We start from the raw sequence: 27,668 nt of genomic DNA, 5'->3' as shown, positions 1-27,668 counted from the left end.
TTATATGATCTGTATTTAATTCGCATTACCGATCATCTGCACCAAAATCAATCAGCGAGATTTGTACTGCTGTCTGTGTTGTTAATGAATGATAGAAAAAACTATCATTTGACGATTCTAGCATCAAAATATCAAAAGGTATAGCGACCGCCTCCATTGCTTGTGAGTTCTCTTCTTGTATCCCGTTATTGCCAGCAAAAGCGTTCTCTTTCTATCACCCCTTCCTTTTTTCTCGTCCACGCACACTCGCCGAAGATTCTTTTGTTTTCTCAGAAAAAAAAAAAACGCAATGGGAAAAACGGGAGAGGAAGATTAGGACCCGACCACGGATTACGCCCCGTTAAACTGCGTTGGCAAATTTTGTTTTGTGGCGGCTTACATGGCTACTGAGGCAGGCGATTTTTTTTTGCAGAGAATTTCGCGACTGAAAGATGGGGCGGTGAAATTTGGGAGATGAGATTCCACGCATGATAGCTCAGAATTTGCTAAGGGAAATAAAAGACATTAGAAATGGTTAAAACCGAATCACATGTTGCAATATAAATGTTTTTTTTTTTATGATTTATTTTAAATGTTCAATTTATAGGTTGTTGTAAAAGTCTACTTATTGATTCTTATATAAACATAAACTTAAAATAAATTTAAAACGTCGTTAAGTGCTTTTTAAATAAGTGGCCAAAGCTGATGCTGCCTTGAATCAACACTCAATTAGTTTTAGTTCTTCCTTAAGTTTTTCCGTTTTATTGTAAATATCTCTCCTAGTAGCTTCATCGGTTTCTCGGCACTGTGCCAGATGAATGCAAACATTTCTAAGGGGCTTAAGCACATTAAACTTAACTAGCCTACTTGTGGCCTGAATAGTGGGATGGATGCTACCATATAAGGTGTTATAAATTTTTAGCAATTTGATATATGAAATTAAAGAATCCATGTAATATTCAGAAGCCATTTTCAACGAGTCGTATGTTTTTTCTTCGCAATAAATCTTTCCAATAAAACTTTCCACTCTTGCGATACTTTTAAGTGAGCGTGAAATATTTATTTTAGGTTCTCCTAAGCTGCTTAGAGTACAATATATATCTCTATAAATGCACAGTGCTGCTTTATATTTCCGTTGAATTTCTAGTATGAATGCCATGGAAGCTTTAATCCTCGAGAGGGTCAAATATTTTTGATCGTGGTCGGAATCGATCATCAAATTCAAATATTTATCTGTCTTTAAAACTTTTTCAAGCAACTCAGAGGCGTCGTGTTTAGGCAAATCATTGATGTCCAAGCAATACTTTATGATCTCTTCATATAAACGTTGATATTCCATATAGGCTTCGTCCAGTTCATTCAATAACTGATTCGTATATGCTCTTCGGCTCATGCTGAGCAATACCTGCAAATTGCTGGGATGTTTAATGCTTCCTAGCAAATCTAAAGATTGTTGGTATAATTTAGGCAAATTTCTGTCTTTACCACAAAAGTTTTTAATTTTTGCAGCCAATAATAATAAATCGTTGAAAATTATGGTCAATTCTCTATCCACTGAACTCGCTCGAAGTGTTTGCATTATTTCAAGGTCTACTATCTTTTCTGCTACTGTGAACTTGTTCTCAAATATCAACTCGATAAGGACTCCTTGTAATGTTAGAAAAATAAGCCGTAGTTGGGACAATGTTGCTCCGCCGGACGCAACCTTTAGAATTCCTTCAATATTGTCTGCTCCTTGCATTACATGCTTCAAGATTTTCGAACTAAGGGAGTCCATTTTAAAAGTTAAAGATAAAATTTCCTCGAATATATTGAAATTTGAATCGGACTTTCTAACATCTACCAAAGTTGTCAAATATGGCAGACGACAATCTTTTTCGCAAAGATTTTCGAGTAATTTCTTCAAATCTTCCTTTTCGATCAGAACGTTCGGAAATGCTTCAAGTACCTTCACAATATATGGGGCAGTGTACTCAATATGCAACAACTTTTTCACTATCAAAAACGCATATAATTCAGTCTCCGGATTAAATTTAATGTCTATTTCTACTAATTTGCTGAGAAAGTATTCATCACTGAATGCTTCAATGGCGTTGTTGAATTTAATTCGGTATTTATTATAACATTTATAAAAAAGATTCATTGCCCCAACAATAGTGGTGACAACATTGATTTTGACTTCATCTCCACCAATACTCATTAAACAATTTCCTCTAGGAAGGCACTTGAACTTATCTATTATATCGTCTGCGTTATGATTACCTTCGACCTGTTCTTTCATCCTTTTGTAGTCGTTCATCTCGTATGAAGACATAACAGTTTCGAAAGGCACCGTGTGATTCACCAGCACATGTTTTATAACGGCAATACTGTCGATTATTCGTTTTATCTCTCTTTCAGTATCCGCTTCAAAAACATGGTCATTGTTAACATAACAATCCCAGATTTTGGTGATGGTATGTTCACTTATACCTAAGATGATTAACTTATTTTTTAACTCAATAAGCTTCTCCTGTCTGACATCTTCACAGTGTTGAGAATAGTTATCTTTAATTTTTAAGAATTCCTCAAAAAGCTCTCTTTTTTGCAAATTAATTAAATTGTTATCATCATCTTCACCTGTCAAAGCACCTTTATTTTCAAGATCATGTTCAATGGGAATAATAAATTTGCAATATTGATGCACTAGTTTTTCGATTTCTTCCCTCCTTTCTGAAAAAATAGACTGTTCAAAAACAAATTCAAAACTATTTGCGTTTGTTGCTGCAACGACGTTGGTTTTGTTGGCGAAGTTTTCCTCGAAATTTCGCAATGTTCTAATTAGTTCAAAGTTGATTTGCTCGCTAGTTTTGTGAAGGCAAGTGCTTTTCAATGCATTATGGATTTTGCTGGCGTAGAAATATTTATAGAGTTTTGATTTTAAATCCAAGGCAAGATGCTTTAGTTCCCTTAATCGCTCCTGATTATCACTGTATTTATGAAAGTCATGAATTAGTCTGTTTCGTAATAAACTTAGCGGCTTAAAAGTTTGCTTTTTGTTGTCCAACAATGGAATCACGTTAACCGCTAAATTAAACATTAGCTCCTCTAACATTTCATAATTTAATTCTTTTTCTGGGGAGTACAATTGAGTTACAAATGATTCAAGAAATTCCTGCTCTCCTTCTTTTGTTCCTTGTTCTTTAAACGAATCTTTCGGTGCTAAAAATGAGTTACACTTCAGAGTATGATGCACCAGGCCACATTTACCTTTTAATTTATTATGTATTTTATTTGTGAACTTTTCCAATTTGAGGAAAAAATCTTTAACGCTTATTCCTTCGCCGACAAATTTACTAAAATCCTCAGAAGTCACGATTCGACTTCCATGCAGAATACTACTTCTGGCATCACTTATGAGCCCCAAATCTGGCTGTCCTTCGGTTTTGTGATTTTTGGGTTTAAAATAAAAGTGCGAAAAATACTCTTTTTTAATTTTCTTGATTTTTTTCAACATGTCTTTGTTTTCTTCTTCACCATTACTTGGGAATACCGGATAAGTGTCTTCCAAAGCAAATGTTTCCAAAAACAATACAAAAATGTTAGAATTTTTGAAATTAAATTCGCTGCGATCGTAAGTTTGGTTCCATTGTTTCAATGATTGCAAACAGGATTGAATTTTCTCCTCTGTCCTTTTCTTTTCGTTTAGCAAGTTAGCAAAAAGTATTCTTTCTTCTTTGGTATTTATTTTCTCAAGCTTGCTCACATCATACAATTTGTCGTGATATACAAATTCGGCACATTTAGTAGCAATTATGGCCGAATCATTGACGTTACATTGTGGAAAATTGTATTGTTCATGGTCAACTATTTGCAAATCTTTTATAACTTTTAACAGCACTTGATGGTTACTATCTTTGTGGTTGCAACAAATGTATCGAAATGATTTTTTATCAGCGTTAGTGAATTTAACTATCGTTGCCCAGTGCTGTTCGTTTAGTTCAACTAAAAATACACAAGTTTTGTTTGTTTTCAGACTTTCCTTAATTGTTTCACTTAAACATTCAACTTTCACTGCACCAAACATAACTTCAGTTTCGCTTTTTGTATACAACATGTCCAAGATGTTCTCTACGTCCTTGAACGACAACTTGGTAAAATATTTTCCAGAAAAGGTATTCTCGACAAAGTGGATCTTTTGTGGCTTCAGATGAGACTGCTGTTGCCTTCCTGGACACCTTTCCTTCAGAACCGCTAGTGAGTTCTTCAATATCTGCTCTTCAATTGCGTCCACAATCACAACATCGCCCCGTTTCCGCGCAAGATCCAGCGGCATCCGGTTGCAATTGTTTTCAACGTTCACATCCGTCATTTGCTGCACCAGCAATCTGACCACCTCAAGCCTATCCCTCGAAGCCGCATAGTGCAACGCCGTATTTCCGTCGTTATCTACAAAGTCCACGTCGGCACCGGATTCGATAAGGGTTTTGATTGTACCAATATCTCCACCATCTGCGGCAATCAGTAGCTGTCTGTTGAAAATACTGTTGCGTCTGCTGGAGAGATTAGCCTCAACGAGCTTACCGGGATCGGTTTGTAACGGATGCATTTTTTTTGGGTACGTTTGCCTTGAGTTTGAAACATGGTACCAAGATTAGCACAAATATTTTACCACTTTTTTAACTTGGATGCTAGTGTGCCTCAACAATTTTCAACATTTTTCAATCAACTAATTATTTTTTTTGCAAATTATATGAAACACTACAATTTTTTATCGCATTTTATAAAACTTTCAAAAAAGTAAATTACAAAAGAAAGCACAGTGGCATCAATATGTCTTGCAGGTATTACGTTCCATCTCACCTCACAAGCGCTCAATCGAAGACTGAATCGTTGTATCGTTTGTCTGGGACTTATCAACCAGCAAATTTGGCAATAGCTTGGGAAATCATCTGATAAAACCATTTCCGTTTTAATCTTATCTGGTTGAATCATTAAGTGTGTATGACAATAAATATGTCATCCAGATCTGCAATATTTACACTTCACTAGGAAGGTCATTCCATAAGTCCCATAAGCCTCTAATGAAAATTTAATTAAATTTAGTTATAAGTACACTCATCCCTCATATTCGGAACAGTTTACAGATCGACCAATGTTCAATAAATCATATAAAATCGATAATTGAACATAATGATTTGCTTTTACCTTCATGTGATAGCTTTTCTTGCGATCTTCCGATTGATGTATAGACCGGCTGTACATTTTTACGATTTATATCAAGTTTTCGAAGAAAAACATTGACCATTAAAATCCACAAATTCGGAACACTTTTTTCTTACGATGTAAACAAACTTTTTTTTTCTCTCCAGGTGTAGATATTTTTTACAAAATAATGACTTTGCACTCTGAAACCAACAGAACTCATGGTTAGTGATGTTTTATGAATGGTCTGATAACTTTTTTGTGAAAATATCAGTTAAATTCAGGTGTTCCACAATTGTGGGAGACACAAAAACATCCCACAATCATGGAACGGGCAATTTGGAGGCAGTATTTTGCTGCTCTGGATAAAATAGTCTTGAAATGCAGTTTTTGTTTGAAAAGTATTACTTTTACTGGTGAAATAGCAAGAGAATGTCCAAATAAAGGCCTTAAAAATAGCAAGGTCGGCAGAAAAGTTGCATTTTGCATTCTATTGACAAATTACCACAAAAGTGTTCCGAATTTGTGGGTGTTCCGAATATGTGGGATGACTGTACCTCAAAATTTATGCTTAAAAAACTATCGTGGCGAATGTCAAGAAGATTCAAATTTTGAAATATTTAAAAAAGGCGTTGTTGCAAATAGGTGATAGAAAAGTTACGATTTGATTATCTCTACACCAAAACCATCATAGAGTATAGCGACCGTCACTATAGCTTGTAAGATCTCTTCTTGTGTCTCGTTATTCCCAGCGATGGCATTCTCTCTCTATCACTCCTCTCCTTTTCCTCGACTTACCGCTCTCACCGCTGAGTCTCCGAGTCTCTCCGAAAACTGTAATGAAAGAACGCGCAACGGCGGATTAGGAGCCGACCACGCATGACGTTCTGTGAAACTACGCTTGCGAAATTGGTTTTGTAACGGCTTTTGAGGTTGATCGTTGTTGCGGTGGAATGATCGTGAAAGCGGGAATGAGAGAGAAAAGGAGAATGTCAAACGCGAGTGTGTAAACACAAAAATGTTTTCGGCTATGTTCGGCGCTGAGAGTTTCAATACGGAGAGAAGAGCAGTTGTATTTTGGGCATGAGTATTCAGGGATGATAATTGAGAGCTGATAGTTTGATATTTCAACAACACTGAAAAAAGGTCTGATTTTTGAGACTAACAATTATACTTTAATCCAAGTATATTTTGTAATTCTACTTTCACAGTAAAATTTACAGTTCAAAAGTCAACGATTTTTTTTCGTTCCAAATTTTTGTGAAAATAGCACAAGATGTCATGAAAAATGCAGGATGGGGCAACTCTCCTAAGAAAATATTATTTATTAAAACTGTTTTTTTTTTGTTAAATTTTGTACTGTCAAAGGCAAACTAATGAGAAATTGGGCGAGCTTTCCGTTGAAAATATTTTCGAGACTGAAAAATCTAGGCTCACATATAGAAAAAGGCTAAAAATCACAAAATGCCCAAAATATCTGATTTTTCAACCCCTTTATTTTAAAACCACTGTATCTTTACTAGGGTTGGATTTAGGACAATGGTCAATATGGAGACGTTTATGTAAAATTGTCTAAAGAATCTATTCCAGCTATTATAAAAATTACATTTGAGCTACTTTTCAAAAACGCAGTTTTAACAAATGTTTTTTTATTTGTATTTTTTGGAGAGTTACTCTATCTGGCATGTTTCGTCTGGTTTTTTAACATTTAAGGCCACATCAGAATTTTTTTTAACGAAATAAATTACTCATGCTCAACTTCAAATTTGAGATACAGCTATAATAAAATTACGAAATACAAAAAAAAATACTTACGCCCTTCTCAAATGTCAATCTCGAGATTCATTGAAATCGGAGAGGGTCGAGTAAGAAAGTACCTGGGTGCAGAATAGTGGTTCGAAAAGCGGCCTCAATTTAGAACTGTCAAAGCGGAACCAATTTACTGTTCGCAAAATGCTACCAAAAAGTGGCAAGTATTGTGATCGATTTATAATTTACTTTGTTTTGTCATCACGTGGAAAACAAAAAAAGCCTCTTTTGGCCTCCCATCGTTTAGTCTACGAAGAAAAAGCGCGAAGCACTTAATTTTTTCAGCGAAAACTTTAACATCAACAGATCCAAAATGTTTCAAAACAATTCACTTCAGCAGCAAAAAATATGTCACGCTTGAGCTTGAACATAGCCTTCTACTTTGTTTATGTTTACAGCTGTAGTGCAGTTGTATTAGTGGGGGGCAGCGGGGAGCTTTCAAAAATCACGTTACGCATTCTGTCTTTTCAGCACCCAGGAAAGTACCTATACAATTCTTGTTTTGGGTTGGCATTGCTCAATTGCTCTGGGACTATCGCTCCTACTGTCAATGTTGAAAAATATTGTTTGCCGATTTTGAAAATGTTTAACAAATGGAATAAAACCATTTTTGGTTGTCCAATTGGTTTTCAAACCATAAAACATTTTAAATCGACTTAAAACACAAACTTTTGCCCTTTGAAATTGTTAGCACATTATGGAATTAAGTTTTCCGGTATACATTACACAATCATCATGTTCAAACATTAATTTATTTGATGATTTGAATAAAATATTTTGAAATCTACATAAAAAATCTTTTGAAAAAATATGCAAATAAAAAACACAATTAATGATACTGAAACAATCGAATAACCCGTTATGGTTTTTCTACGCAGCTGAATTTTCTGTAAGAGAAAATTTCCTGGTAAGTTAGATGGTCCGAGTCTCACTATAATACTATTTTGAAACACACCTATCCAAAGCTATCTATCTTTGAGAAATCAATAACTCAATGTAAATACAACTCTGATTCTTTGGTTGAAATCCCCTTTCTTGGTCACAAACTAGTGCATGCCACAAAAAAAAAACCTCTTTAATAACAAAACATTTATTAGAAAATCTTCAACTTTCCTGTTTCTTACCTTTTTCAGGTTCCCGCTGTGGAGCGCACCAAAGTATCCGCGGAATCCCCGAGGGTGCTAACCCAGCTTGGCGCCATCCGGAAGCAACTGCAGCTCGAGCAGCTTCAGATGGATAACCAAGGGCATCAGCAGCAGCAGCAACAGCATCATCAGGACCACCACAATTAACAACTATGGGCGTTGGGTTGTTGACTCGCAAACTTAAAAACCGTCCAATCCTCTACTCCATCCATAAAAAAACATATCACAAAAACTATCTTCGTAAGCAATAACCGGGTTTAGACTGTATGACAGTGACTTTTACTTTACTTCTTTTTTTTTGATAAGGGAAAACATCGGTTAAATATATTACAAAAGTTCAATTTAAATTTATAGGGACTATTTCGTTTTATTTGCTGAGAAAAGAAATCATTCACAATTTTCATAATTTTTAATCACCAAGCAGTGTATGTTACAAACAACGATTTATTCCTCCCACTTTTTCGCTAACCACTTTCGCACCATCATTCCCCTTACTTGGTAGAGACGCGGGTGCGCTTGTTCCACGCAAAGTTGATGCCGTAGTTCTTGACGCGGGCCTTCTTCTCGGCCTGGGGCTGGTCCACGAACCACCGCCAGCCGTTCCGTTCGCAGTGCGAGATGGCCTCCTCGGCCGACCCGAAGTCGACGCGCATGTTGGACAGGGGGTCGCCGCTAGTAAGGTTGGAGAAAAAAAATGAAATTAATGTTGTTGATATAAATAGTTAGCACTCGAATGCATTTATTTAGGTATAATTATTTTATTATTTATTTTTCATTTCTATCAGGTCAATTTGAGCTTATTTTATTGAAAATTACAAACGTTAAGCAATTTTAAAATTTATTAATTTAAAAATACAAGTATTAAAAAAATTAAATCCGCAGATTAAAAAAAAATTAGCATTCAAAAATTCATGATTAAATTCAGAAATTCCAAAATTTTAAAATAAAATTACTAAATTACATACTCAATACAGTCCAGACTCAATTATCCGAAGGTTTTTATGGGACGGGGGATAATCGAATCATGAACAAAAAAATACCGTTTTCGTATTTTTTGTTTTCTTGCTTTTAACATTAAATTCGAGTTTTGTGACCCAATTTTAGTCAAATTTGAGTTGTAGATTGCTTTCTAGCATATCGAATACAATTTCTCAGTATTTCAACACCGCCATTTTGGCCGCCATATTGAGTTTAAAAATTCTAAATCACTATACTGCCCATGTTCACATAAAAAAACAGCAAGCTGAGATAAACGCATTTGAAGTTCGTCCCACACATAAGGTTACGTGTTAATTTTTCACGAAAAAACTCGATTTCCTCCTGATTTCTAGAACGAAGTACTGGATGTTATAGGCTTTTCTGAAAGATCTCGCGATTCTGAACAAAACTGCAACGATAACTCAAAAGCGATGAAAATGCATATGGGACAATTATGCGATCAGAGGCAGAGTAGAGCATTTCAAGCTCAACAACCAAAAACAAGAAATCGAAAAAAATCGCATGTTGATTACCATAATCTGGGGTGAATCGGAACTACAGTCTGAATAGGGACAGCAGTTTTTAGAGCACTTTAAGCTTTTAAATTTGGAAATGGATGTAGGTACACATTTTGTTGGCCTGAGTCTGTTCTAACCGAAACCAACCAGAAAAATCAAAATATTGTGCTCCAACATGGTTAAAACTGCTGTCCCAATTCGCCCCATATGTCCCGATTGACCCCAGTTTACAGTATCCGAAGTGACATTTTTTTCAAGGAGACATTAATGTAAAATCCGTAATTTTCAAAATTTAAAAATTCTGGACAAAAAAATAAAAGAAATAACAAGCCATAGTTTCAGCATTTGCATGGAAAAAGTGTTTTTAAATGTATTTTACACTAGTTCACTTGTTTTGCAATCATTAATTTTCAAAAATGAAAGATTTGTCGAAAACAAAAATTTTAGCGAAAAAAAACATAAACATTAAAAATTTTCAAAAATTCAAAAAGATTTTAAAATCAACCCAAACATGCTAAAAATAATTCTAATCGCAGGAAAATGCATTTTAAATTGATTTCAGCTGATTGTACTTAAAGCTTTGAAGACAAAAACTTTCAATAAAATTTGTACCAGCCTTATTTTGAAATTGAAAAAATACAAGAAAACATTCAGCAATTTAGAATAAAAAAAAATAAAAAAATAAATTCAAAAATTAAAAATAATACAAATTAAAAAAAAACCGGAAGAAAATAAAACCAAGCATTGAAAAATCTAATATTTAAAAATTCAGAAGCTCAAAAATTAAAAAAAAAAACGAGTAAAAACTTTTTAAATCATGAAACTCAAAAATATCAAATTAAAATAAATAAATAATATATAAATTGTTAGCTCTACAGCATTGCCTTGGCGTTCTCGAGTGGATAAGCTTCCATCCACCCCGGGATTCGAACTGACGACCTTTGGATTGTGAGTCCAACTGCCTATCAGCGACTCCATCGAAACAGGACCCAGGGAGACGAACTAACGAGCAAATTAGAAAAAAATACAAAAATTATAATTTTCTAAATTTAAAAATTCAGAAATTCCAAAATTTAAAATTTTAAAACTCCAAACTAAAAAAAAGGACAAAAAACATTGAAAAAAAAACATCTAAAATTAAGAAATTACAGGATTCAAAAATCAAAAAATAAAGGTATTAAAAATATTAAATCCGCAGTTTCAAAAATAAAAAAAATCTGTAAATTAAAAATGTTTAGAAAATCAAAACCTGAAAATTTTAAAATTAGGAAATTCCAAAATTTAAAAACTAAGAAATTCTAAAACAAAAAAATTTAACAAATTATAAAATTTACCAAAATTTAAATTCTGAAAGATTTTAAAAATTAAAACCTGCATTAAAAAAATTAAGCTCGCAGATTGAAAGTTTGAAAATTCTGTAAAACAAAAATTATAAATTCAAAAAAAGGAAAAATTCAGAACATTATAAAATTAGAAATTGAGAAATTGAAAAATTTAAGAATACAGAAATAAAAAAGTTTTCGAAAATAACTTAAAATAAAAAAAAAAACATAAGAGCATTAAAAATTCTAAAATCAAAAAAATTTAGAATCAAACATGCCAAAATTAAGTAGTTTAATAATTTAAAATACAACAATTCAAAAACTTAAAATCTGCAGATTTCAAAATTTGAAAATTCTGGAACACAAAAATCAAAAACAACATTCAAAAATTAAAAATCAAAAAAATTAAAAAAAAACTCGTGGTACAGTAGTTGTTCGGTAACTTGGCGCTCGATAACTGGGCTGTAGCCCAGTTAAAAAGCAGACAAACGTCAAAAAACCAAAACAAACCGAAATGACCGAGGGGTTAATGGATGCCAAAAGCCTGTTCAACAAATAAAAAATACTTTTTTCAAACATGTATTTAATTTCAAGTCACAATTAAAGAAATATGAAAAGTAAGCATTGTAAATAAATTTGAGTATCTTTTATTTTTCATCAGGAAAATATTAGGCATCGGTGGTCCCCTCGTTATTTTTTGTTCAGCCCTGTTAGCGAGCAGCATTCGGTGACTGGGCTACGTTCTCAGCCCAGTTACCGAACAACTACTGTATTCTAAAAATTTAAAATCCTCTCATTTTAAAATTTGAAATTCTGTAGCTCATAACTTTTGATTTAAAAAAAAAACATTCAAAATATCAAAATATTAAAAAAAAAAACAAAAAAAATTAAATCCAAATATTAATTAATAAAACTATTGGAAAACTATCAACAAACCTATTTTTTAAATCAAACTTAACTAAAAAACTTATTTGCCCGATTGTTTTTTAACAGGCGTGATTTAAAAATTGTGAATCTTTTTTGGATTTTTTAGACAGAAACCTCTGACCTGTTCGAAAATATTTTTTTTAAATATATTTTTGTTGATATTCTAACCGAAAATTAATTGAATCATTTTCAAAGATTTCTTAATTTATATTATTATTGTTTTATTGGAGTAAGTCATGTAGCAAATTATTCGGAAATTTACATTGTCGAACAAATCTGGAGCCACCCTAATGTCCATCCTATTGTTCTGTTCAACTACGATTCATTTATCGCTCCTATCTGCTTGTTATTGGCCATCAATCTCAAATCCAACATGGATTCCCCCCGTTTGTGTAAATTGTGCGCTCAAAAGCCCTGTAATCAATGCCACTCCGAGCCGGATTTGACCGCGATCGTTCCGGCGGAGCTTTGGACCGCGATCTTCACCCATCTGGATGTAGCAGAGCTGCTGAACGTTCGCCGAACCTGCCGAACGTGGAAGCGGGTCGTCGATGGCAGTCGCTCGCTGCGGGACCGCTTCCGGGTGGACTTTTGCGGAGTGAAGGCGATGGACGGGGGGTACCGTCCGGTGGTTCTTCCGGCTGGGCACGCCGAGTTGGGGTGTTGCGAGATTTTGGCGGTGCACCATTGGTGGGGTTCGTTTGGGCAGGGGTTGGTTAGTCTCGAGGTTAATTGCTGCGGGGTTTCGCTGGGGACACTTTTCGGGATGTTGCGGGGCTGTGGGAGCTTGAAGGCGCTGGCGTTGATTCAGGTGTACTATTTGGAGGGGTATGCGGTGGAGTGGGTTGATTTTCGGATGGAGCAGCTGGAGACGCTGGCGTTGCAGAACGATCGTTCCGACGAGCGTGCGACGGCGGTTCCGGACAATTTGCTGGATTTGCTCGGCAAAGTTTGTCCTCGGGTGAAGAACTTGGCCGTGAGTGGAGTTTGGAATAAGAAAGCGGTGCTGAGGATGATTGAGACTTTGGAGAGCACGCTCGAAGGGATTAAATTTGATGCGACCAATAAGCTGTTGAGAGCGCTTTCGATGCTGAAGCAGCTGAGGTTGCACCGGGTTGCGATTCTAAGTCTGACGAAGTACAACAGCGTCGTGTTTGGATTCTTTTTCCAAGCCCAACGATACATTACGGATCTCAGTGTTGACTCGGATTCGATTATGGTTTGTATAAAGTTTAAATAACGGAATAATTCAATAATCATAACATTCTTCCAACAGTTCCTGAGCCAAGCAGAATTTCGCCAGCTCAAGCTCACCCGTCTTCGGGTCAATGTGAGAGCTTACAAGGCTATCCTTCGCACAGCCCAAATGCCAACGCTAAGGTACTTGGAAGTTTCGGGCTGTTCCGACAGCAGAGTTCACTTTGAACATTGTAAGCTCACAAGTGTAGAAGAACTCCGTCTGATTTCGATCCAACCAATGGACAATAGTCTCACCGACTATCTGCTCAGCTGTTCCGGCTTACGTACGTTGAGCCTTGGCGGAGTGACCATCGGCAACGGCATGAGCCTCGCGTACGTGTGTGAGCAAAACTTTGCCTCCCTGCGCAAGCTGCAGATGCACCTGCTTACTATCCCTCGCCGAGTGCTGTTTCAACTGTTCCAGCTCTGTCCAAACCTGGAACAGCTGGAGCTCAAGCACGTTTGGTGCGTCAACGACGGTGTCGTGCTCAAGCTCTGCCAAAGTCTGAAGACCCTGAAGCGACTGTCCCTCCATTGCAACGTAAGCGAGCAGTCCGTGGACCACATCATCAACCACCACGGCCAACATCTGCGCCAGCTGGACTTTGACGTGTTTGGGGAACTGTCGGAACGTGCCCGCAAGAAGCTGCTGGATCATTTTACACCCTGGTGTCAGGTGAACAACCCGTGGCATTCAAATTATATTGCTAGCAAAACTTTGGTGCAGTTTAATGATTAAGAAAAAAATACATATCTTAACTGTAAAAAATATGAGCACAATCCCTCAACCAAAAATCCCAAAACTCACCTCGAGGACCACCCCATCAGCGGGTTCTCCCAGCGTTCGCGCGTATCGAACTCAATGCTCCAGTGCTGGATGTTGTCGGTTCCACTCTGCATAGCATTCTTGGACGGAACAAAGATCCGCACGCGGCGCTCCTTCACATGCTCCGTCGGAATGCCACTGATGGGACTCAGGTCAACCTACAAGACAAATTCAAAGTTAGCAACAACCCAACTTGGACCGCGATTCCCGCGCCCACCTTGGTCGGCACCGAGATGGTCAGCGATGCCTTCTCCTTCTCGCGGCGTTCCGTCTCGTCGGCGATGATCAGGTTGGCGTCCACGTACGGTGCCTCCTTGTGGGCGCGCGGATCCTTCAGCGCCACCGACGAGGTCGAGAACGATGCTCGTGCCCTGCAGGGGAAAACAAAAGACTATCAAAATTTCGATTACACAACCATCGGCGTTCGACGGTGGAATGATTTGAACGCTTTTAACTAAACCCTCAGGGCTTGCAATTTGCGCAGGAACTTACCACTGGGACACTGCCCCGCGGGACACAGTTCTGAGGATGAGGCTCATGGTTGGGGGCCGCAAAAGAACGGAATAAATCCGATTTTAGGGAGAGCGATATCTGGCTGAAAACTGCTCGCGCACTCTTTCGCGAACGGATCGGAACGAAAACGTCAAATGATTACGGTACACTGTTAATTTGTGCTAACCAAAACAATGAACTTGCGTGCAAGTTTTAGAACAAACTTGTACTAAATGAGAGCAGAGCACAGATCACAAATGGAAAGACGATTGTTTTTGCGTTTTTTTAAATATTTTTCAAAATATTCACCAAAACACCTTTTTATTTCCACCTAATTATAAACGATTCATATGTGTTTAGTTTAATTAAAAGTACGTATTGGTTAATTTCAGTCAAAAGTACGAAACTTTCACCTAAAAGCAAACAAACTTTTAATAATTGAAACAATTGTAAAAAATATCTTTTGTGATAACATCGCCTTAAATTCGTGTAAATGCATATGGGGCATTCATGCTAAAAGAGGCAGTACAGATTTGATGAAAGTTTTAATAAAAAAAAACAGAAATAAATCAAAAATTTTTTTTTTTATATTACAAATTATGTAATTCAAAAATAACACATAATAAAAAACTAAAATGAAGAGATTAAAAACAACAATCATTAAAAAATTCAAAAAGTAACGATTATGATTAAAAACAAAATCCTTCAAAGGTTAAAATATATATTTTTTTAAAACTCAAAAATGAAATAGATTGATATAGTTTAATAAAAAATTTAATAAAATAAATCTGAAATAAAAATATGGATTTTAAAATAAACAGATTCAAATATTTGAAAAAAAAAACAATAACCTAGGGATAACCGAATCATGAAATTATTATTTTCCTTTTAAATTGGGTCCTAAAACATAGCTTAAATTTGTGATATTATTATTCAAAAACTAACTTAATCCACCTATGTGGTTGGTGCCTTCCTCACTCTTTTCCAACAATGGGTGATATGTGATATGATGGGTTTGGACACAATTTTCGTCTGATTTCGTTATGTTCCGGATTACAAAAAACACACATATCACATATCAACGATGGGTTGGATGATGGATCCGGACATTGTTTACATACATTTAAGTGAGATCCGGCTACAAAAAAGTACGTAAATATCACTTAAGTGGTCAGAACTCGAGACAGGGTTGCCAGATCTTCAATGTTTAAGACTCGTTGGAAAGGTCTTTCGATTACCTAACCAACGATGGGTTGGATGGTGGATCCGGACATTGTATACATACATTTAAGTGAGATCCAGCTTCTAAAAAGTACATTAATGTCACTTAAGTGGTCAGAACTCGAGACAGGGTAGCCAGATCTTCAATGTTTTAGACTCGTTGGAAAGGTCTTTCGGTTACCTAACCAACGATGGGTCGGATGATCTATCCGATCATTGTTTACATGCATTTAAGTGAAATCCAGCTACAAAAAAGTACATTGCTGAGAAAACTGCGTGACATTATTGGTCACATACACACACACACACACACATACACACACACACATACATACACACATACACACACACATACACACACACATACACACAGACATTTGTTCAGTTTTCGATTCTGAGTCGATATGTATACATCAAGGTGGGTTTTCGGGCTAAAAATAAAAAGTTCAATTTTAGAGCAGGATTAAGCCTTACCTCAGTGAGGAAGGCAAAACAATCAAGTTTATTTTTTTGAGCACAATGATCCTTTGCACGACCGCAAAGGATTAAGAATGGGTTTTTAATCCAATTGGGTCCTAAAATGAAGCTTAGATTGCTGATATTATTGTTTACAGCGATAAAGCTATCATCAGGTGTTTCCCCCTTCAAAGATGGCCCGAAAAATCAGGGTACAATACCAGGGACAAAACAATATTTATAGTTTTTTTCAAAAAACTTCAAAATTTCAATATAAATATAAGTGGAATCAGCTGAAAACAATTTAAATGCATCCCCTTGCGTTTAGAATCATTTCTAGCATGTTTGGGTTGATTTTGAAATCTTTAGAATTTTCGAAAATTTTCGATATTTATTATCGGCAATTTTTTTTTCTCTATTTTTTTATTTTTGTCAAATCTTATTTTTTTGAAAACACATGATTGCAAAACTTTTTTCATTCAAATGTTGAAACTATATGGCTTGATATTTCAAAATTGGGTCCTAAAATGAAGCTTAAATTTGGGATATTATTGTTCAGAGCGATAAAGCTTATTTTTCTTTGTAAAATGACCCTTTGTACGACCGCAAAGGATTTAAAATGAATTTTTAAATCAATTTTGAAAAATTAACTTCGCGATCCTTCTTGAAAGATATGGTCCTAATTGACAGCTCGTTCCAAGAGGACCCTACACGCAGAAAAAAAAAATGTACGATCAGCCTGTACGAGGTTAGATTCAACAAAATTTTTGTTGAATATAATCAACGGCGATTTTGCGTTGAAGCAAACATTGATTTTCTATATTCCACAAACATCTTTCGTTGTTTTGAAAAAGTTCTTGATTTTCAAATCAACAAAACGTTTTGTTGATTCAAATATGCCTTGTTTTTCTGCGTGTAGTTACCCCATCGAAAAAATGTTGCCTTGTCATTTTATTTTTTGCATTAAAATGAGAAAAGGTGATCAGAAATGGTTTTCAATCGTGTTTTTAACCGATGTACATTAAAATTTACAAGGGGCTTTAGGACCTCATTTATATTTTTTTATTTTTTTGAACTCCCTTGACCCCGGACAGAGCCGAGGGACAAAAACTTTGAAAAATATTTGCATCGGCATCATTGGACTTTAAAAAAGAATTGTTGATACTGGATTTTCTCGTATGTCTGTCAGTTTAATGATTTGGACCTACTTCCATCTCATTTGTCGATCCTTAGTTATTAAAAAACTAATTTTGCATGCAAAATTGTTTAAAAGAAATTTGTTTGCTTGAATACCTTTAAACCTTTTAACAACATTAGGTGCTCGATGGAAATACATGCCCTTCATATCGCAAAACACTTGTGGGTTTCACTTAATCACCCTAATAAAACAAATCAAACATTTTGTACTAAAAACACCTCCACCCACACCAAAACACAAAATCTGACGTTTCGCTTTGCGCGAGTTTCCCGCAATGTTTACCTTTTTTCCGCTCGAACAACTCGCAGGTTCTCTCCTCCATCACCCCGTCATCGTCGCCCGAATCCGCGCACCGCGTTTTTTGCTTTCTTGCTTTATTTTTGGGTCGCGCTCGCCGTCGTCGTCGTCGATTCTCTCTTGCGTGTGACAGAGCTAGTGACTGTGGCCACGGAGAAGCCCCCACTGGCAAGTGCCTGGCAGCAGCCAGAGTGTCAAACTTTGTGTGCTTGTTGTTGTTGTTCTGTGTGGCATCGATTCTTCCGTAGGAGTAAGTGGTCCCCTGGAGGAATTCTGGGAACGTCCCGGACTGCTGGCAGTGTTGCAGTTGCCTGAAGTAGGTCGTAGTGGCCGCGTTCCGTCCCAGTTGTCGCGCCCGAACCGTGTGTTACACAAGAAAGCAAATTTTGCATCATCAAAGAGAAGCGAATCGTTTTATGCAACGGGGTAAAATACGGATTGGCGAATCAGGGAAGCCGTGATTGACCGAGGAGAGCTTGGTGTTCTGTTGGGAAGTGTCCTTGGACGCGGGGATTAGCAGCAAAAAGAAAATTTCAAGAATTGTATCAGGGAAAAAGAGCAAATTTAGAGAGTGTCCCCCTTCGTCCTCCCCATCTCAACAGGGAAAAAGGCCAATAGCGTCGTCGTGTGTCCCCAAGTGAAGTGTCCCCCCCCCTCTTTAAGGAGGAATAAAAAGTCGGTCGAAGAAGAAACCGAAAAAAGGTCAGAGTAAAGCCAGTAAAAGTATCCATAATTAATTGCGTTTGGAAAGGATTGAATTTTTGACGCCAAACCGCAGCAGCAGCATCGGTTTTTGGCCACGATTCGACGGGGAGCTGAAAAAGCTGACTCAGGGGAGATTCATCTCGAGAGAAGAAACAAAAAAAAAGAAAGGAACCAGCAGACCGAAAACCGACGGAGCTGGTGAAATTTAAGAGTGGCTGCTGCTGAAGAATCTTGATTCGGAAGGAGTGTTGTGGCAGATTCAGCGGTCTCAGAAGGTAGGTAAAAATGGGGTTATTAAATCAATATTTTGTTGTCCGATTGTGGGCGAGAATGTTGAGGAAGGGGGCGATTTGTGGGGAGGACGAACGGCTCCGTCGACGGCGGGGGTGGCGTCGCGCCTAAAGGGTTTTCCGGTTTATGGTGTGATAGGGTTGGGCAGGGTGGCGACTTGGTTGAGTTGTCTTATATTCTTATATCAGCGCAGAAGTGCACTCAACACGAATGTTCTGGTCTACATTCTTTTTGGGTAAAACATTAACCATTTTAGTATTCAACCTTTTTCAATCGGCATTAGTTTGTACAGAATGTTAGCTTATAAACATTAAAATTTTATCCAATTTGGTTGACCCAGTTACGTGTAATGTTGAAAAACGTAAAAACCTCGATTTTGCTCCGAACAGTAAGGGAAAATGATTTTTCAGGTTTGAGTAAATTTTAGCTTTTGGCCAAAATCGCTGAAACTTATAAAACATTTTCATTCCGAAACATTATCGGAAGCTACACATTTTTTAGCAAAAAGGGCTAAAAATATGGTGTCTTCGGAGAAGTTTTTCTAAATTTAATGAAGAGCTGTAAAAAATTGCATGACAAACTCATTTTTAAAGAAATTGGTCATTACAAAATTCCAAAAACAATGTTAATTTTTTTAAGATCTCGGTTATTTTTGTTTATAATTTTGTTTATATGGCCATAAACATACCAGCAGCACTCTCATTTATGCCATTTACTGGCCAAAAAGATCAAATTCAATACGTTTTCAAAGCGCTCATGACATGAAATTGCTTCCAACTACCGGCAACATGTTCTTTTGCACATTAGTTAGTCACTCAATTGAAAAATAATCCCGAAAAAAGCAATAAATTAGCAAGCGCTATCGAAAAAACTAACGCGCCGAGTCACTTGACGTTTATACCTATTTAAATCGAAGGCTGACGAAACCCGAGCAAGAAGCGAAAGCAAAAAAAGAGCAAAGTGTGGCCACCAACACCGCCAGCAGCGCCTGTAGAGCTATCTAAGCCCGATCTCACGCACACTATCTTACCATTTGTTTTTGCTGGCGGGTACAAATTTTAACCTAAAAACCCTTCGTGTACAAACACGCAATACATGCACACGTAGATAACTCTGTTAGAGTGAGCCAGTGATACCAGGAAACTTTCTCTATACATAGAGATATCCACGCGTGAGAGTGTATTAGTTTGTAACAAAATGTACACGCAGACATAGGCAAATCGAGTATAATGATTCGTCTGTCAAAATCAGCTGTGTTCTTTGTTATACCACGAGCACGTGGTAAACAGCTGGTTTTTACAGACGATTGGTCTACTCAATTTGCCTATGTCTGCGTAAAAATAGTGTAAACAAAATCAGCTGCTTGGAATTCAGCCAACCACAATCGATAAAAACCAAAACAATACTTTAAATACAAATACCAATACATAATCGTGGTGTGCGTGAGAGAAACCGTGGAGATCTCTATGCCACGCACAGACACAAAAGAGCGCAGGCAGAAGAAAGCAAAAGAACTATGCTGAAAAAAGAAAAATGGGCGTGGCCCAGTGTATTATCGGCAGATTAGAATACACTTGGGAAATATTTTTTTAATGCTTGATGAACAACAGAACAACTTTTAGTAAAAGTCAAAATTAACAGCAATGTTCACAAAAAGCTGCTCTACTTGCTAGTGTACTTGATTTTAGTAAATTTCAAGGAACACTCCAGATTATTCAGCATCATTCAAACACGACCGCTTATTAGGCTTAAAATGGGTATATTTTCCCTAATTGGAATTTTGCCTCAACCTTTTAATATTTTATTGCAAAGAATATTTTGTGTCAGGAGCAGGGTTGCCAGGTTGCCAGATAAATCTGGGAATGCCAGATTTTTCAAGTGTCTGCCAGAATAAAGATTCGCCCTTCTCTGTGCCAGATATTGACAGATTTTGCCAGATTTTTTACTTTAAGCCATTTTTGTACAACTTTTTGATTAAAATGAATGAATTTTATTGCAAATAAAATAAAATTGATTGTGTTTTCCTTAGAGATAATGTAACTTATCATTTTTTTGCCCATTAGGATGACTCGACATGATCGATTTTTCAGAACAAAGTTTTTTCGGTCCCTTTTGGGTCCATGAACAACCCCCCAAAATTTGGGAGCGATTGGTTCAGCCCACACTTTGCGCAAAGCGATTCAATTTTGTATGGAATTTAGTATGGGAAAACCACTAAAATTTCATTTTCAAATTCCCGACTTTTTCCCGACTTTTTTTTTCAGACTTTTCCAGAATGCTCAAATAATAGGCATTTCTTATCTAAAGAATGATTTCACACAAACAACTTTCTATAAGAACAGTCAATATTAACCACCGAAAAAAAAATCTCAATGGATTTAAAAAAAAAATCTAAACATAGGCAAAAAAACATTTTTTTGTAAATACAGAAACTAAACAACAAATAAAAAAAACTTCAAAAATTGAATTTCATTATTTATGATTCAGAGTAGAAACACAAACAATTAATCTTTGAAAAAATAATCGAAAGTTCAACAATACTTATAACTTCCATGTTATCTTTTAAATTGGCAAACGTATAGTTTTTGATACTTCGTTTCAACTGGAAATGACACAAAGTTAAATATAACTGAACTTAAAATAGCGTTCCAATTTTTTTTAAACTTCATCATTATTTTTAAACAAAGAATGATTAAAACATGACTGCTGTTATTATTCAATCAAAGGATTTAGAAAAATGTCAAGGAATGCATAAAAAAACGTTTTTGCCAAGTTCCCTTTTTAATTTTGTAATTTTTGATATTGAATTTTCTAATCAATGTTAATTTATCTAATGGTCAGTATTTAACTGTTTTTTTTCAATGATAATTCAGTTTGATATGATTTTATATTTTCCCACTTATTTTAAGCAAAATGTTTGAAGACAATTTTTTTTAAATTGCAAGAACTGAAAATTTCTTGGATTATTGTTATTTTTTTGCAATTTCAATATATTATTTATGTTTTCAAAACGAAAAAAGTTTTTCAATTTTGGATTTTATTCGATATTGAAGTTTTCCGAAAACTAAAAATAAGCTTTATCTAAACGAAACGAAACTATTGGCACTAGGCCCCCCGGGGCATGGCCTTCCTCTAACGTGGGATTTCTGCTCCAGCGCCTCTGACGAGACAGGAGAAACCGGGACCGACGTTTTACTTCACCATCCGATAGAAGCTCAGTGGATAAGGCGGGAATCGAACCCGCGTCTCATAGCATCATCGGGATCGGCAGCCGAAGCCGCTACCCCTGCGCCACGAGACCCACTTCAAGCTTTATCTATGGTAGGTAATTTACCCATACTCACAAAAAAAAGTTCAATGGCAACATTCGGAAAAAAAACAAATTTTAAATTACTAAATGAATTTAGTTAAACAATTAAAAATATTTACAAAAAAAACCATTGCCAAACTCAAGTTAGAATCTGTTTTCAAATATTCAATTATGTGACAAAATTAAATAGAATCATAATTCTAAGGCTCTATTTTTATATCAGTTTTTCATTAACTTTACCTCTTGTTTGATGAACAAAAATTAATAGCGATCATTTGATTCATAAAAAATATTATGAAAATCTGTGTCAAAGACCCCAATATTCATTAAGATTTTGAATGCCTCAAATTTATTGAAATAGTGAAAAGAACCTTGAATTTAAAGTAAGTTACTATAGCAGAAATCAGTGAATTCAATTTGAAAATTGTACAAAATATTACAAAATAATTCAAGAGTTAAAAAATAATTTTCAAACAAGTATGCTCAAAATTCCCGACTTTTCCCGACTTTATGACAAAAATTCATAAATTCCCGACTTTTCCCGATTTTTTGGCGGATTTAGGCGAATTCCCGACTTTTTCCCGACTTTCCCGATTTCCCGACTTGAGTGGTCACCCTGAGTATTTTGATTTTTATAATTTTCAGGTTTCACTCAATTTTAAAACCAATACCGTAGGAGTGTAGCACTGATTGTCCTCTAAAACTTTCTCTAAGAAGGTATGGTTCTATCTCTCTTCTGAAAAAAGATATAGCGTTTTCAAAAGTCCGATTGGAAAATAAGTCAGGAAAATTATATTTCCTGACAACACTGGCAGTACATTTACCTAATATGAGTACGACACTTATTTCTAACTCGTTTCAAGTGCATCCTAGGTAAATGGTGTCTTCTGGAAAGTTGTTGTATATAAACAGGGCCTATCTTTTAAAAATATTGACGCCCATACAACCAGTAAAACCATCTGAATTCTACAAACTTTTGGATTTATTTATACCCTCCCTCCCCTTCACCACTCCGAATTGTTAGATTTCCGTCTGCCAGATTTTGCCAGATTTTATTCGATACTTTGCCAGATTTTTCAAATTTCGACCTGGTAACCCTGGTCAGGAGCAACTTTCTTGTACAATTATTCTAAAACAAAAACTTTTTGCAATTATTTAACCCTTCCAGGCCTGAATTAAAAAAAGTTGATGATGGAAAAATGATTCTTATGACCAAACGAAATTTATAGGCTAGTTTTGGTAAATTTGATATTTGGGTCATCAGGCCTGAAAGGGTTAAAGTAGATTTTCAATTATTTTGCCGTGAAAAATCACTAGCCATATTTATTAAATTCAGAATCGACACAAGATTTAACATCATACATAATCTGAAACGAAATCATTGAAATTTTTAGTTATTCATTGAGTCGAGCATAAAACATAAACAAAAATAAATATAAGGCGTTATCAGACAAATATCGTCTCGAAAAAGTCTGGGATCGAACCCAGGCCGACTGGGTGTGAGGCAACAATGCTTACCCCTACACCACGGGTCCCAGCGTGATTTATTTAAAAAATCACCAAAAATAAATTTAAGAATCCGTTTATATCTTAACAAATGAGCAATTCTCTACGAAATCGCTTTTTTTTATTTTCATTTTTGTATTTTTAAATCCGGCTGACACTTTTTTGGTGCCTTTGGTATGCCCTAAGAAGCCATTTTGCATCATTACTTTGTCCATATAATTTTCCATACAAATTTGGCAGCTGTCCATACAAAAATTATATATAAAAATTCAGAACTCTGTATCTTTAAAAGATATTTTATGATCGATTTGGTGTCTTCGGCAAAGTTGAAGGTATAGATAAGGACACTGAAAAAATGATACAGGGTAAAACATTTTTTGGTAATTTTTAATTTCACTTTATGTCAGAAATTTATTGTCTAAGGGACTTTTATGTACAATTAGACGCCCGATTTGATGGTGTACTCAAAATGCCGAAAAAACGTATTTTTCATCGAAAAAAAAACACTAAAAAAGTTTTAAAAATTCTTTCAGTTTTCGTTACTCGACTGTGAAAATTTTTGGAACATGTCTTTTTATGGGACATTTAATGTTCTTTTCGAATCTGAAATAACCCAGAAGGGTCATTTTTTTCATTTAGAACAAAATTTTGCATTTATAAATTTCCTGTTTTTTCTAACTTTGAAGAGTATATTTTTAGAGTGTAATAATGTTCTACAAAGTTGTAGAGCAGACAATTACAAAACATAGGGGGTTTGCTTAAAAACATCACGAGCAGCGATGGAATAATCATCATCAAAAGAAAATCTCTGGACGTTCATCAAGAGAAAAAATCCGAAAGGAGCATGGCTCTCCTCTCCTGCGCACGAAAGATCGGTAAAATGAATCTAAAAAAATTATCATCTTGATTATTCGGTGGAATATCCTTTTCACTACTACACTTACAAGTGTAACGTCACACGTCGAGAAATGACCTGTTACATTTTGTAGACGGGCAATGTGTGTAAACAAAGTGAAATAAATATTATTAAGTGACAAGGAAATTCACAAAAAATCATCAGCAGATTGATTTTCTTGGATAATTTCGGGAGCGATTTTCTTTTGCGTGATTTGCCTCCTCTCTTTTTCGCGGGTGAAGAAAGTTCGCAAACGAAATTGATTTTTTTGCGATTATTCCATCCCTGATCACGAGTAATCGCGATTTTACGAAAATAAGTTTTGAAAAAGTTACTTTTTGCGTTTTTCTTTGTATCGCCGTCCGTGTCTGTGAACGGCCATGATCAACGGCGACCAACTTTTTCAAAACTTTTTTTTCGTAAAATCGCAATTACTCGTGATGGTTACAAGCAAACCCCCTATGTTTATATATCAATTTTTTTGTAATTGTCTATAACTTTGTAGAACATTATCACATTCTAAAAAATAACGCTGCAAAGTTAGAAAAAACACGAAATTTTAAAATGAAAATTTTTGTTCTAAATGAAAAAATTACCCTTCTGGGTCAATGCGGATTCGAAAAGTAGGTACATTAAATTTCCCATACAATGTCATGTTCCAAAAAATTTCACAGTCAAGTAACGAAAAATGGCAAAGTTTAAAAAAATAGTGTTGAAGGGGAAACGATTGAAAAACCTAAACGGTCTAGTTCATTAAATCGTCAGCTGTCACCGTGACAGGAGCTGTCAACATCGCTAACGAGTGGTTTTTGAAAAAGTCGTATGAATTAAATTTAAAGAATCTTGAGTTTGTTTTAAAAAGATCCTAAGCGCTAGTTGTAAACAAATAAATTTTTCGATTAGTTCTCGATCAATTTACGAATTATAAATAAAAAATGCTTTGAATTATCATCTGCACGTCTTTTAAATGCTCTTTACTGGAAAACAAACAAAATTTGATTTGGTTCAGAAAAAAAAATCAAACATGTGTCGGAGATCGTGATGGCTTTTAAGACGTATTGCAAACTAATCAGAGAAATATACATATGGAAAATATATTTTTTGTAAGTTTTATATGATTTTTGCATATTTATCTGAATATAATTTTTAAAAATACAGGTATAACGATTTTTTTCACAATTGGCAGCGTTAATTAAATTACACTTTTAAATTTTACCGTGTCAATCATGTTAGAAACACAAACCAGCTAGAAAAACAAAATCTTCGAAAAAAAAAATAAGCATAAGAGGTTAATGGGATGTTAACATTATGAATTTTATGATTTGAGATATATAGCCGGGGTGACTTTGATAGGTTTGATATTTTTCCGCAAAATGAAGAGTAAAAATTGAAGTGCTCAAAGTACCTCATGAAGAACTTTTCATGAAATTTTGAAAAGTTTAAAAAGTTTGTTAACTATACCTAAGAAAATGTTGATAAATAGCATTATTTTCATCTTCTCAACGTGTCATGATTTTTTTCAATGAACATGATTTTGAATCGTAAAACGGAATGCATTTTCGGATTCTTCGGACAATCTTCTACTAGGAAAAGGTAAAATAGGGTATTTTAACCATTAGTGGACCCCCTAGTAGAGCCGATGCACATTTTTCACAAATTTTCAATATTTTAAGCAGTTTTTCATAACCCTTTGTACAAAACAATGAAAACTGAAGTCTTTTGAACAATTTTGACTATTTGTTTCATCAGTTATTTGTTTTTGAGCAGAAAAATAGCCAATTGAAAAAAAAGTTTTTTTTGCCTGTTGTGGACCCCCTTTTCCTATAGTGGACCCGGGTCCATAATCCGATTGTGGACCCGGGTCCACTATAGGCAAACTGTTATTTTTATACCAAATTTAACCGATATTTGATGTTTTGATGCATGGTGTAGGTCTAATGATAGATATAATGAATAAAAGATGGATTTTGCTCACTTTTCATCATAAACAAATATTTTTTGTTAACAAATTTGGCTTTTAACAACAAAAAACCAAACAGACATTTAAACACATTTATTTCCGAAAAAGATCAGAGAAAACGTCTCAAAAACCACTGTAAACATAAAAATAATTTAAAAAAAGTAATCTTGATGCAAATTTTTCCATATTAATTACATAAATGGTTGACCGAAACTAAACAATAGAATTGTTTACAGTTGCTGATAAAACCACGCATGTTTATTGGAAAAAAATGTTTTGTTATTGATTTATTATTATAAAATATCATTTCAAACTGCAATTATGGTGCTTCAGTTAAGTACAATTAACTATAGTTTTGATTAATTATAAATTCTTACGGCTTCAGCATTATTGGTACTTTTAACATGAAAACAGCTATATGTATACTCATAATTAAAAAAATATGCGTTTAGGTTGATAACAACTAGCATTTATTGTATGTTTTAGAGAAACTTTTGCTTGAATACACAGTTTTCATCATTTTTGAAGGTTTAATTAACAGGGGTCCACTTTTGGAAAAGTTTGGATTTTCGTTGTCCTATATTGGACCCCCATAATTTTTGCTAGAAAATTGCATTTCTTCGCTTTATTTGAGTAAATATCCTTAAACTTACATTACTTCGACTTGCTGAAGTTAAATAATCAGTCAAAAAATGATTGGATGGTTAATTCAATAATAAAATATAAATGCTGTTTTGTTGTGAAAATGCTAGTGGCCATGGCTGATTTCAGATGTCGAACTCAAAACACTTATTTTGGTGAAAAGGACGATTCTATGTCAGTCAACATTGTTTTAAATGATGCTGAACATGCCAAATAAAAGATTTGTAGACAACAACACTCTTGAAATTGTGATTTTATTGAATTTTCCATTAAAAACCCTACAGAGGGTCCACTATAGGAAAGGGGTCCACTAATGGATAACGTACCCTAAGTAATATAAAGATTATTAAATATTATTTGTTTTTGAAACATAATTTAAAAAAATCTCATAATTTAAAGGCATTTCCAGTAAAACAAATTTCATATAAAATGTGAAAACTTTTGATTCATTCTTTAAATTCAGTTAGACATGTAATATAAATCCATAATTTAATAAACAAAACTAGTTTCAACGAATTTCAGGCAAAGTTCTGAATTTTTAACAATATTTCCTATAATTTATATGTATTATATTAAAAGGCTAATAAACATAATTAACTAAGAATTGATATAAATGATTTTCTTAAAAATTATATCATCAACCTAAGTGATGGTAAGTTCGAAGTAAAAATAATGTTTGAAAACCTCAAATCTGCTTTTAACAAGACAAACTATGACTATCAAAGGCACCTTGGTATTCAAAGATTTTTTCAACTATTACATTGTTTT

At 35.0% G+C, this 27,668-nt stretch overlaps 5 protein-coding genes across 12 annotated transcripts in view; 3 read left to right on the top strand and 2 right to left on the bottom strand.

Annotated features, from left to right (window-relative positions):
- Window positions 1-8,464, top strand: part of LOC120426796 (uncharacterized) — a 47,135-nt gene extending 38,671 nt beyond the window's left edge. For 5 of the 6 annotated variants that reach the window (XM_039591576.2, XM_039591574.2, XM_052709402.1 and 2 more), the window contains one exon: window positions 8,106-8,464. In XM_039591576.2, coding sequence (XP_039447510.1) covers window positions 8,106-8,264 — 159 coding nt within the window. In that variant the 3' untranslated portion in view covers window positions 8,265-8,464. Of the gene's footprint in view, window positions 1-7,850; window positions 7,880-8,105 lie in introns of all 6 variants that reach the window. The other variant, XM_052709400.1, reaches the window with a different exon arrangement.
- LOC120426795 (uncharacterized) lies at window positions 510-7,828 on the bottom strand. The gene is made up of 3 exons (XM_039591572.2): window positions 7,459-7,828; window positions 4,822-7,040; window positions 510-4,586 (listed from the first exon to the last, which is right to left on the bottom strand). The coding sequence occupies exon 3, from the start codon at window positions 4,565-4,567 to the stop codon at window positions 698-700; it is 3,870 nt and encodes a 1,289-aa protein (XP_039447506.1). The 5' UTR covers window positions 4,568-4,586; window positions 4,822-7,040; window positions 7,459-7,828; the 3' UTR covers window positions 510-697.
- Window positions 8,465-8,507: 43 nt separating the features above from the next.
- LOC120426800 (NADH dehydrogenase [ubiquinone] iron-sulfur protein 4, mitochondrial) lies at window positions 8,508-14,579 on the bottom strand. Its single transcript, XM_039591581.2, has 4 exons — window positions 14,420-14,579; window positions 14,145-14,298; window positions 13,910-14,085; window positions 8,508-8,789 (listed from the first exon to the last, which is right to left on the bottom strand). Exons 1-4 carry the CDS (start codon window positions 14,464-14,466, stop codon window positions 8,609-8,611), a joined length of 558 nt encoding a protein of 185 aa, XP_039447515.1. The 5' UTR covers window positions 14,467-14,579; the 3' UTR covers window positions 8,508-8,608.
- Window positions 11,888-13,902, top strand: LOC120426798 (uncharacterized). Its single transcript, XM_039591580.2, has 2 exons — window positions 11,888-13,081; window positions 13,139-13,902. Exons 1-2 carry the CDS (start codon window positions 12,236-12,238, stop codon window positions 13,838-13,840), a joined length of 1,548 nt encoding a protein of 515 aa, XP_039447514.1. The 5' UTR covers window positions 11,888-12,235; the 3' UTR covers window positions 13,841-13,902.
- Window positions 14,580-17,589: 3,010 nt separating the features above from the next.
- LOC120426802 (probable beta-hexosaminidase fdl) overlaps window positions 17,590-27,668 on the top strand; it is an 86,737-nt gene continuing 76,658 nt past the window's right edge. For 2 of the 3 annotated variants that reach the window (XM_039591582.2, XM_039591583.2), the window contains exon 1: window positions 17,590-18,571. The gene's annotated coding sequence lies outside the window, so the exon portion shown is untranslated. The remainder of the gene's footprint in view (window positions 18,572-27,668) is intronic. The other variant, XM_039591586.2, reaches the window with a different exon arrangement.

This window comes from Culex pipiens, chromosome 3, assembly GCF_016801865.2.
Source record: "Culex pipiens pallens isolate TS chromosome 3, TS_CPP_V2, whole genome shotgun sequence".
NCBI lineage: Eukaryota > Metazoa > Arthropoda > Insecta > Diptera > Culicidae > Culex > Culex pipiens.
The sequence above is the reverse complement of the archived record's forward strand: the minus strand, read 5'-3'. Positions and strand labels throughout refer to the sequence as shown.

Coding starts and splice junctions, on each gene's coding strand:
- LOC120426795 (XM_039591572.2), bottom strand. CDS start 4,567: ATGCATCCGTTACAAACCGATCCCGGTAAGCTCGTTGAGGCTAATCTC.
- LOC120426800 (XM_039591581.2), bottom strand. CDS start 14,466: ATGAGCCTCATCCTCAGAACTGTGTCCCGCGGGGCAGTGTCCCAGTG. Junction 14,086..14,144: donor CCATCTCGGTGCCGACCAAG/GTGGGCGCGGGA, acceptor TTTGTCTTGTAG/GTTGACCTGAGTCCCATCAG. Junction 8,790..13,909: donor CTGATGGGGTGGTCCTCGAG/GTGAGTTTTGGG, acceptor CAACCTTACTAG/CGGCGACCCCCTGTCCAACA.
- LOC120426798 (XM_039591580.2), top strand. CDS start 12,236: ATGGATTCCCCCCGTTTGTGTAAATTGTGCGCTCAAAAGCCCTGTAAT. Junction 13,082..13,138: donor TTGACTCGGATTCGATTATG/GTTTGTATAAAG, acceptor TTCTTCCAACAG/TTCCTGAGCCAAGCAGAATT.